At 43.3% G+C, this 11,551-nt stretch overlaps 1 protein-coding gene across 3 annotated transcripts; it reads right to left on the bottom strand.

The window, feature by feature from the left end:
- Window positions 1-6,463: 6,463 nt before the first annotated feature.
- naxe (NAD(P)HX epimerase) lies at window positions 6,464-10,669 on the bottom strand. Of its 3 annotated transcripts, none has more exons than XM_031788489.1 (8): window positions 10,508-10,651; window positions 9,774-9,982; window positions 9,174-9,360; window positions 8,985-9,093; window positions 8,545-8,655; window positions 8,093-8,291; window positions 7,824-7,971; window positions 6,464-6,975 (listed from the first exon to the last, which is right to left on the bottom strand). In XM_031788489.1, the coding sequence occupies exons 3-7, from the start codon at window positions 9,341-9,343 to the stop codon at window positions 7,841-7,843; spliced, it is 720 nt and encodes a 239-aa protein (XP_031644349.1). In that variant the 5' UTR covers window positions 9,344-9,360; window positions 9,774-9,982; window positions 10,508-10,651; the 3' UTR covers window positions 6,464-6,975; window positions 7,824-7,840. The 3 variants fall into 3 exon arrangements, with proteins under 3 accessions (XP_031644349.1, XP_020356300.1, XP_031644350.1); XM_020500711.2 differs by having other exon boundaries at window positions 8,181-8,291; window positions 10,508-10,645; XM_031788490.1 differs by lacking the exon at window positions 9,774-9,982 and having other exon boundaries at window positions 8,181-8,291; window positions 10,508-10,669.
- Window positions 10,670-11,551: the final 882 nt, after the last annotated feature.

Here is an 11,551-nt window from a genome sequence, read left to right as displayed (position 1 = left end):
GCTACACCCACAATAACATCTGCTAAACGTGTATGTGACAAATGATTTGATTTGAAAAACTTCCATTTCAAATTTCCACTCGGGCAGCCCTGAGAACCAATAACTGAGCATGCATAAAGCACTTAGCTTGAGACTGTTTTCTTTAAGCAGATAACATTATAATGCAGTTTAAACCACCTCTGTGCAAATGTATGTAATGCGCTCCAGTGTGCCCAAAGTCATTTTCCAGTGCGTTGTCTCCATTATTTCTTGATGTGAATCAGTTCTAGCGTATTAATATGTTTTATGGAAATAGGGTTGGAAATAGGTGTTTCCCTAATGACAATCTAAAGAGCCTAACTACAACTGGTAAAAATGTGTCACAACGTCTACACGTGCTGCTCTCTCTCCTCTCGCTCATGTGACTCAGCCAATAACTGTAGTGCTCTCTCAACACACACACACACCCCTCCCCACCACTCACTCACTCACTCAACAACAGCCTACCTCACTGCCTGACAGTCAGCAGCAGGTCACAGTGAAATACACTGCTCAAAAAATAAAGGGAACACTAAAATAACACATCCTAGATCTGAATGAATGAAATATTCTTATTAAATACTTTTTTCTTTACATAGTTGAATGTGCTGACAACAAAATCACACAAAAATTATCAATGGAAATCAAATGTATCAACCCATGGAGGTCTGGATTTAGAGTCATACTCAAAATTAAAGTGGAAAATCACACTACAGGCTGATCCAACTTTGATGTAATGTCCTTTAAACAAGTCAAAATGAGGCTCAGTAGTGTGTGTGGCCTCCATGTGCCTGTATGACCTCCCTACAACGCCTGGGCATGCTCCTGATGAGGTGGCGGAGGGTCTCCTGAGGGATCTCCTCCCAGACCTGGACTAAAGCATCCGCCAACTCCTGGACAGTCTGTGGTGCAACGTGGCGTTGGTGGATGGAGCGAGACATGATGTCCCAGATGTGCTCAATTGGATTCAGGTCTGGGGAACGGGCGGGCCAGTCCATAGCATCAATGCCTTCCTCTTGCAGGAACTGCTGACACACTCTAGCCACATGAGGTCTAGCTTTGTCTTGCATTAGGAGGAACCCAGGGCCAACCGCACCAGCATATGGTCTCACAAGGGGTCTGAGGATCTCATCTCGCTACCTAATGGCAGTCAGGCTACCTCTGGCAAGCATATGGAGGGCTGTGCAGCCCCCCAAAGGATTGCCTCCCCACACAATGACTGACCCACCGCCAAACCGGTCATGCTGGAGGATGTTGCAGGCAGCAGAACGTTCTCCACGGCGTCTCCAGACTCTGTCACGTCTGTCACATGTGCTCAGTGTGAACCTGCTTTCATCTGTGAAGAGCAAAGGGCGCCAGTGGCGAATTTGCCAATCTTGGTGTTCTCTGGCAAATGCCAAACGTCCTGCACGGTGTTGGGCTGTAAGCACAACCCTCACATGTGGACGTCAGGCCCTCATACCACCCTCATGGAGTCTGTTTCTGACCGTTTGAGCAGACACATGCACATTTGTGGCCTGCTGGAGGTCATTTTGCAGGGCTCTGGCAGTGCTCCTCCTCCTGCTCCTCCTTGCACAAAGGCGGAGGTAGCGGTCCTGCTGCTGGGTTGTTGCCCTCCTACGGCCTCCTCCACGTCTCCTGATGTACTGGCCTGTCTCCTGGTAGCGCCTCCATGCTCTGGACACTACGCTGACAGACACAGCAAACCTTCTTGCCACAGCTCGCATTGATGTGCCATCCTGGATGAGCTGCACTACCTGAGCCACTTGTGTGGGTTGTAGACTCCGTCTCATGCTACCACTAGATTGAAAGCCCCGCCAGCATTCAAAAGTGACCAAAACATCAGCCAGGAAGCATAGGAACTGAGAAGTGGTCTGTGGTCACCAACTGCAGAACCACTCCTTTATTGGGGGTGTCTTGCTCATTTCCACCTGTTGTCTATTCCGTTTGCACAATGTGACATTTATTGTCAATCAGTGTTGCTTCCTAAGTGGACAGTTTGATTTCACAGAAGTGTGATTGACTTGGAGTTACATTGTGTTGTTTAAGTGTTCCCTTAATTTTTTTGAGCAGTGTATATATTTTTTAAGAAATGCAATGTTGGCCACTGTGCAACTTATTCCAAAAACCCGCAGCCAAAACAGTTTCACCCGCGACATTGTTTTCAAAGTAGCCCAATTTGGCGGGAAAACCGTGAACATGGAAATTCTGCCTGTAGAAATGTGTCAACATCCACTGAAGTCACTAGCAAGTTTACTAGATGGCTAGTTGATGGCTACAGTAGTTGCCGTAGTAACCAAACAGATTTGCTAGTTTAGCTAACCAAGCCATCAGTCCTAGCTTGCTATTATGAAAATCGAATTCAGCCAGGGGCACAATCAAATCTAATAAATACTCCAAATAGCCTACACGATGCTCGGAGGCATCCGCATGGTCCTAAAGCAGACCTTTGCCTCGTTTTGTATCCCATTCCAATGATAAAACTGGGGGGGACAAAAGTTGCGCCCCTGAATTCAACAATACCAGTACTTCAATTCAGCTTTTGCTTTCAAAAGCACCTCAAACAAAACATGTAAAAATGTACAATATCCATTGAATTCTACCATGCAAATTTACCGTGCGTTGTAGAGAAATAATAGATGAATGCCCTTCATTAAAAGGAGTATTCTACAGGACTGTTTTGCTAGCACAGACTTGAATATGTTCTGGGATTCATCCAATGGCATTGAGGAGTATACCACCTCAGTCACCAGCTTCATCAATAAGTGCATCGACGACATAGTCCCCACAGTGATCGTACGTACATATCCCAACCAGAAGAAATAGACAACAGGCAAAATTCGAGTTAAATGCTAGAGTTGCCGCTTTCAAGGAGCGGGACACTAATCCGGATGCTTATAAGAAATCCCGCTATGCCCTCAGAAGAACCATCAAACAGGCAAAGCGTCAACAAAGGACTAAGATTGAATCCTACCTACACTGACTCTGACGCTCGTCGGATGTGGCAGGGCTGGCAAACTATTACGGACTACAAAGGGAAACCTAGCAACGAGCTGTCCAGTGACGCGAGCCTACCAGACGGGCTAAACGCCATTTAATCTCACTTCGAGGCAAGCAACACAGAAGCATGCATGAGAGCACCGATATGAGCAAGACCTTTAAACACGTCACCATTCACAAAGCCGCTGGCCCAGACGGATTACCAGGACGTGTACTCAGAGCATGCACGTATCAACTGGAAAGTGTCTTCACTGACATTTTCAACATCTCCTTTACCGAGTCTGTAATACCTACATGTTTCAAGCAGACCACCATAATCCCTATGTCCAAGAAAGTGAAGGTAACCTTCCTAAATGACTACCGCCCCATAGCACTCACATCGGTAGCCATGAAGTGCTTTGTAAGGCTGGTCATGGCTCACATCAACACCATCATGCCGGAAATCCTAGACCCTCTCCAATTCGCATACCGCCCCAACAGATCCACAGATGACGCAATCTCAATCGCACTCCACAATGCCCTTTCCCACCTGGAAAAAAAGAACACCTATGTGAGAATGCTGTTCATTGACTACAGCTCAGCGTTCAACACCATAGTGCCCATAAAGCTCATCACTAAGCTAAGGACCATGGGACTAAACACCTCCATCTGCAACTGGATCTTGGACTTCCTGATGGACCGCCTCCAGGTGGTAAGGGTAGGCAACAACACATCTCCCATGCTGATCCTCAACACGGGGCCCCTCAGGGGTATGTACTTAGTCCCTTCCTGTACTTTCTGTTCACCCACGACTGTGTGGCCAAGCACGACTCCAATGCCAACACAACGGTGATAGGCCTGATCACCGACAATGATGAGACAGCCTATAGGGAGGTCAGTGACCTGTGTGGTGCCAAGACAACAACCTCTCCTTCAGCGTGAGCAAGACAAAGGAGATGATTGTGGACTACAGGAAAAGGAGGGCCGAACATCACCAACAAACTATTATGGCCCAGTACATCACTGACATCCAGGACTTCCTGACATCCAGGACATACAGTGCCTTGCGAAAGGATTCGGCCCCCTTGAACTTTGCAACCTTTTGCCACATTTCAGGCTTCAAACATAAAGATATAAAACTGTATTTTTTTGTGAAGAATCAACAACAAGTGGGACACAATCATGAAGTGGAACGACATTTATTGGATATTTCAAACTTTTTTAACAAATCAAAAACTGAAAAATGTATTATGTTTTGGATCATTGTCTTGTTGGAAGACAAATCTCCATCCCAGTCTCAGGTCTTTTGCAGACTCCATCAGGTTTTCTTCCAGAATGGTCCTGTATTTGGCTCCATCCATCTTCCCATCAATTTTAACCATCTTCCCTGTCCCTGCTGAAGAAAAGCAGGCCCAAACCATGATGCTGCCACCACCATGTTTGACAGTGGGGATGGTGTGGTCAGGGTGATGAGCTGTGTTCCTTTTACGCCAAACATAACGTTTTGCATTGTTGCCAAAAAGTTCAATTTTGGTTTCATCTGACCAGAGCACCTTCTTCCACATGTTTGGTGTGTCTCCCAGGTGGCTTGTGGCAAACTTTAAACAACACTTTTTATGGATATCTTTAAGAAATGGCTTTCTTCTTGCCACTCTTCCATAAAGGCCAGATTTGTGCAATATACGACTGATTGTTGTCCTATGGACAGTCTCCCACCTCAGCTGTAGATCTCTGCAGTTCATCCAGAGTGATCATGGGCCTCTTGGCTGCATCTCTGATCAGTCTTCTCCTTGTATGAGCTGAAAGTTTAGAGGGACGGCCAGGTCTTGGTAGATTAGCAGTGGTCTGATACTCTGATATCTCGGACCTGCCTGGTGTGTTCCTTGTTCTTCATGATGCTCTCTGCGCTTTTAACGGACCTCTGAGACTATCAAAGTGCAGGTGCATTTATACGGAGACTTGATTACATACAGGTGGATTGTATTTATCATCATTAGTCATTTAGGTCAACATTGGATCATTCAGAGATCCTCACTGAACTTCTGGAGAGAGTTTGCTGCACTGAAAGTAAAGGGGCTGAATAATTTTGCACGCCCAATTTTTCAGTTTTTGATTTGTTAAAAAAGTTTGAAATATCCAATAAATGTCATTCCACTTCATGATTGTGTCCCACTTGTTGATTCTTCACAAAAAAATACAGTTTTATATCTTTATGTTTGAAGCCTGAAATGTGGCAAAAGGTCGCAAAGTTCAAGGGGGCCGAATACTTTCGCAAGGCACTGTATATATACTAGACATTGTCAGAGGAAGGCCCCCCCAAAAAATTCAAAACCTCCAGTCACCCAAGTCAATAGACTGTTCTCTTTGCTACTGCACGGCAAGCAGTACCGGAGCACCAAGTCTAGGTCCAAAAGGCTCCTTAACATCTTCTATTCCCAAGCCATAAGAATGCTGAACAATTCATCAAATGGCCACCCGGACTATTTACATTAACACCCTTTGTTATTACACTGCTGCTAACCTCTGCTTATTATCTACGCATAGTCACTTTACCGCTACCTACATGTACAAATTACCTCGACTAACCAGTACCCCCGCACATTGACTCGGTACCGATATCCCCTGTATATAGCCTCATTATTATTTTATTGTGTTACTTTTTATTACATGTTTTACTTTAGTTTATTTAGTAAATCTTTTAACTCTTTCTTGAACTGTATTGTTGGTTAAGGGCTTGTAAGGAAGCATTTCACGGTAAGGTCTACACCCGTTGTATTCGGGTCAGGTGACAAAATTTGATTTGATTATTCAACAATGCCATGGTATAAAACTATTTATAAGTTGTGGTTCGTCAGACCGTATACTGCTCTAGTTGCATTGGTAACCAGTTTATAATAGCAAAAAGGCACCTTGGGGGGGATTGTGGTATATTTCCAATATACCACAGCTAAGGGCTGTATCCAGGCACTCCGCATTGCGTCATGTTAAGAATAGTCCACATTTCATTGATACATTGTAAGCTGATGAATTTCAAGCAGAGAGAGGCGATACTGTATCAGTTGACAAGTCACATAGAAAAGGTGATCTTGTACAATCTTGCAAGGGACAGAAATGGCATACAACATCGTGATACGTTTTACAACAGCCAACTGCTTTACAATACCCCCATTTCTGATGATTTGCCCTACATACTATACAGTACCTGTCAAAAGTTTGGACACACCTACTCAGAGTTTTTCCTTTATCTACATTGTAGAATAGTAGTGAAGACATCAAAACTATAAATGACACATGTAATCATGTAGTTACCAAAAAAAGTGTTTGCCTTGATGACAGTTTTGCACTCTCTTAGCATTCTCTCAACCAGCTTCACCTGGAATTCAAGATGACTGGTACTGTATGCATTGTATAAGAATAATGAAACCGTCTACTATTTGTTATATTCAGCACTTCAAAAAGAACAGTCTTGACATTTGTATCTTGTATTTTTTTAGTTGTTAAAATAGCATAAACAAATAGTTAGCATTATCTGATGTTTTGGTGACTAAACTAAATGTTATCATAGTAATTCACAGAAAACATAGATTTTGCATGAATGACTCATGGGTGAAATGTGTGAAACCCCAATTAATGCACAATAAAATGTTTTGAACATAAGATAGAGGGTATTACATGTGTTATACATTACTCACTGCGAATAGCATTTACCCACCAATCTTTTTTTTTTACATATACATGTGTATATACACATACATACACATATCACTGGTTGGCACTACTGCAGCTGGTACACACAGTCAGTATTGGGGTACAGAGGAAGGTTGAGCTGGTACTTCTTCTCCATGGCAGGAGGCACAAAACGTCCCCCCAGATAGTGGTAGCGTCCACAGAAGTGTTTTGCTGACTTCTTAGGGGCAGTCAGGGAGATTAGCATGTCTGGCTGGAGTCCATCTGTGCTGCCCTGCTCCACATCCCAACCTGAAGAGGACATATACAGTAGGGGAGAATATCTCCATCCCAATGGAAACATTTTGGCCGAGCTAATAGACTTAAGGCACACTGTATTGAACCTCTGGATTCAACAAATATTGTTCCCAATGTTTTCTGAACAAAATACTGCCCAAAATGGTTTTTAATCAAGGCATTTTCTTATAAGCTTTTTTTTGTTTTTGATAACTTGTTAATAGATCAATTTAAATATCTGGTGGTGACCCACAGAAATGCAGGACTGACTATGGCAAGTCAGTTTATATTTGGCTTGGCTAGCTTGCTAATATGATTTGAATAATGTAGCAACACCAGATCAACAGTATTAGCTATTTAGCGTGAGGGGGGATGCAGAGGCTCACTCCGTCTGTTGCTTTTCTGGACACACTGCCGAGGGTGGGGGGGGGGGGGGGGGGTATTACTGCCACTTTTACAGTTGCCGAAGCATCACCCAGGTGGGTGCTACATTTCAGTAGTGGATGGTCCAGCCTACCTATGGAGGAGGAGCTGCGACTATCCAAGACGACTAAGTGCCCATTGAGGAGCTCCGTGGCCTGTCTGTCTGAAGGTCTCTGTACCATCTATGCTCCCTCTTCTCAAGATACTACCTTTCTGTACTGCCTATCATCTAAAGATGTTGAAGACCATCACCCAAATACTGCCAGATTTTGCTAAAATTGTTTTTAAACCAACTTTGAAATTCTACTATATAAAATCAATTATTACCTTGTGATTGAGATATAGTAGAGACTGGATATTTTTACTCAACTAGCTTATTCGTGAAAAACATCTATATCTGCCCTCTAGATTCTATTGAAGTGAGTTAAGGGCTCACCCACCTGAGGGGATGTCAATACTAACTATGGGTACAGTGGTCTTCTTCAGCACGTCCAGGATGGAGCCAAAAGGCTCCCGCACTGCACCCTTGAAGCTGAAGCCAAAGATGGCGTCTATCACCAGGTTGTAAGCCTCGTCGACCACCATTGCCTAAGAGGATCATCTCTGTCACTGTCAGAATTAACAACTGCACAGCATCACATACACACTCCAAGATAAATACACCAACAACCTTTTATACAACACTACTGACACTCGCAGATAAACTTACGTGAGGTAGCCGAGGAGTCAGGACACACACCTAACAACCAAATAGACTTTGTTCTGAGGTTAACACAGGAGCCAGAGCTCACTAGTACCTCAGGCATTTCAGTTAGGAAAGGGATGTCCATCTTCTCACACTGGGTGGTCAGACCCTGGAACAACAGTTTGTTTGGCCTCTTTGGGTACAGTATGGTGGGTGCATAACCCTGTAGTCACACAAAGCATCAAGCACAAAGAATCAGACTATAGGCATGTTACTTAGCAATGCATACTAATAGGTTATTTAAGCCTATGTGATGCCAATTTAAAGTCACTATTACAGAAAAAGCACAACACAGCATTGATTCCAAAAGCAATAGATGCCTTTAAGAAAAATGGGTTAATTATAACAAGAACCAATTCTCTGCTGCATGCCTTGATATTTGGAAACATAGCAGATGAGAAGGATGAAACACTCACAAAGAGTTTGAGATGTCTGGCACAGACCAGGCCATCTCCTCCATTGTTACCTGGGCCACAAATCACAAGCAAAGAGGGTCTGGCTTTGACCAGAGAGCTGGTGGGGTAGGCCTGGAACAGAAGAAAGGCAGCAGGTGAATAAAAAGGTAGCCTAAAAGCAACACTTAAAGCACATGTCAAGCTTAAAACCATTTCAACCAGCCTAATAGAGCCCTCATGATTTCCAGCTTAAAACCATTTCAAACAGCCTAAGAGCCCTCATGATTTCCAATTGTGAAATGTCTAATCTACACTATGCAGAGTCTAAATTGAGATAAACTTGTGCTTCTGAGATTTTCCAATGCTGAACAGCACACAGCTGTGGCATTCACCATCTCACAGCACCTTGGGTAGTACCAGTCATTGTAAGAGACACTCCTAGGGGAAATGCTGAGTCTCACCCTGGTGATTGCTGTAGCACAGCTGAGCCCAGCCAGCTCCATCAGCTGGTCCACACTGAAGCCATACTCTGAGAACAACTCCTCGTCAATTTGTTGAGCCTCCTCCTGCCTGAGGATACAGATATAAATCTCTCTCTCTCTCTCACTCACTCACTCTCACACACACTCTCTCACACACACACCCCTTACCCAAGGTATTTTATGGACTGGGCCATGGTGGACACTTGTCCACTGAAGCACTCCTTATATAGACTATTCGTCACACTGACCAATGGACATGCCCTCCTGCGGGAGAGGACTGTGGTTGCCCGTAATGTCACAAGGAACCCAATCCTAAACAGAGCCCGCACACTCAACATCCAGTTGGTTCAAACACCTGGAAGAGGAGGAACACATTCACATTCAATGAGAGACCCATGTTTGAATGTAATGGACACTGAAGATGACAGATGAGTAAACTATTGTCATTGCCTGGGTGACAGTCTGTTTCTGGGCCCTTGCCAACTCCTTATAGAATTGTCATCCAAAAAATGTTTGATTTGACAATGAGCAATGGAGTTGACAGGAGCACAAACAGGTCTGGGGGCTGGCTTATGTTATTGTGCATGTATGTGCTTTAAGCTATGGTTTTCATAAAAGAGTTCTGCAGTAAAACATCTAAATAACATTTTAAACAGAACTATGCCTAATACCAAGCAAGCACAACACTGAAAACCTCCAACTTGCCTACTAGTTTGACTTGCTCACATCTATAACAAAGTGATTTGAGAGATGATTAGTAAGACTCACCAAATGCACAATCTTCTAGATTAAAAGGTTGTTAATCTTCAAATATTCAATTGCCCAATTTACGAATCAAATGACCAAATTTAAGTCGCCTTTAAAACCGTGTGTCTGGTGCAGTTACTTCCTGTATAAACGGAAACCGTTTCTTCTTCTTCTTCTTCTTCTTTTGGTATCATCGCGTTCGCACATTTGTTTGTGCATGCCGCCACCTACTGTGCGGTAATGTGTTCTCAATCACGTTATATTTTGTGATACAAAAATAAAAAGGAAGGAGGAAAGGAAAAAATGGCACCACTAACCTTACACCTATATACCACTATTTCATCACCCCCCCCCCATTTCAACTACTTTAACTGATTCGACACCAGGCTGATGGCCTGAGAGGACAAGACTCTTTCGTTCAACAGACCTTGTAATCTTCTGCAGTAAAACCCTTTACACCCAAGTGCCTCTCAGCAGCTGCTACCACAACATCTATTTCCCTGGATTTACATTCCATTTCTGCGGTACAGTTGATAACTAGGAAGCCTACGCCTAATACGCACCCTTGACCCATTATCCTCTAATCTCTTCACTATCTCAGCATATAACACCTTCTGTTCTACTCTGACCCTTCCAACCTCAACCTGTCTCTCTTGCACCGGGCACTTCTGATCCCCAAAAACATGGGCACATCCACAATTGATACACACAGTTTTTTTCCACCGATACCACACATTCCTTTGCCCCATGCTCACCTGCACACTGCTCACATCTTGGAATCTCCCCCCTACACTGCGATGAAACATGACCATAAGCTTGGCATCTAAAACACCTTAAGCAGGGTTTCCCAAACTCGGTCCTCGGGACTCCATGGGCAACAACTTTTGGTTTTTGCCCTAGCACTACACAGCTGATTCAAATAATCAACTAATTACCAAGGACATTTTATGTAAAAGCAAATAATTATGTGAATATGTATTTTCAGATGCAAGTGGAAAGGCATAAACCCTCATTTTTTGTAGCAATTAATGTACATGTAATTCTACATTATAAAATTATTAAAAATAAAAACACATAATAGAAGAAACCATGTGTCAGTATTTTCCTTTTATATGACCACCTTATGTCCTTGTAGCCATTTTCCATATTCATTTAGATTTTTTTTTCTTCCTATGAATGAAAAGAACAGATAATATTTCAATTGAGACAAACCATATGACTCTGTGGAGGCAGAAGCACATATACATCACAGTATATCCAGTAATCCAGTTACAAATCAAACTTTATTCGTCACATACAAATATTTAGCAGATGTTATTGCGGGTGTAGAGAAATGCTTGTGATCCTAGCTTCAACAGTCCTAGCTCCAATCTAACAATTCCCAACAATACACAAAAATCTAAAGTAAAATAATGTAATTAAGAAATATACAGTACAAGTCAAAAGTTTGGACAAACTTGATGACAGCTTTGCACACTCTTGGCATTCTCTCAACCAGCTTCACGAGGAACGTTTCACAGTCTTGAAGGAGTTCCCAAATATGCTGAGCACTTGTTCGCTGCTTTTCCTTCACTCTGCGGTCCAACTTATCCCAAACCATCTCAATTGGGTTGAGGTCAGGTGATTGTGGAGGCCAGTTCATCTGATGCAGCATTCCATCACTCTCCTTCTTGATCAAATAGCCCTTACACAGCATGGAGGTGTGTTAGGTCATTGTCCTGTTGAAAAACTAATTATAGTCCCAAGAGCAAACCAGATGGGATGGCATATTGCTGCAGAATGCTGTGGTAGCCATGCTG

The sequence above is a fragment of the Oncorhynchus kisutch genome, linkage group LG14, assembly GCF_002021735.2.
Source record: "Oncorhynchus kisutch isolate 150728-3 linkage group LG14, Okis_V2, whole genome shotgun sequence".
Lineage (NCBI taxonomy): Eukaryota > Metazoa > Chordata > Actinopteri > Salmoniformes > Salmonidae > Oncorhynchus > Oncorhynchus kisutch.
This window is presented reverse-complemented; position numbering and strand designations above follow the sequence as displayed.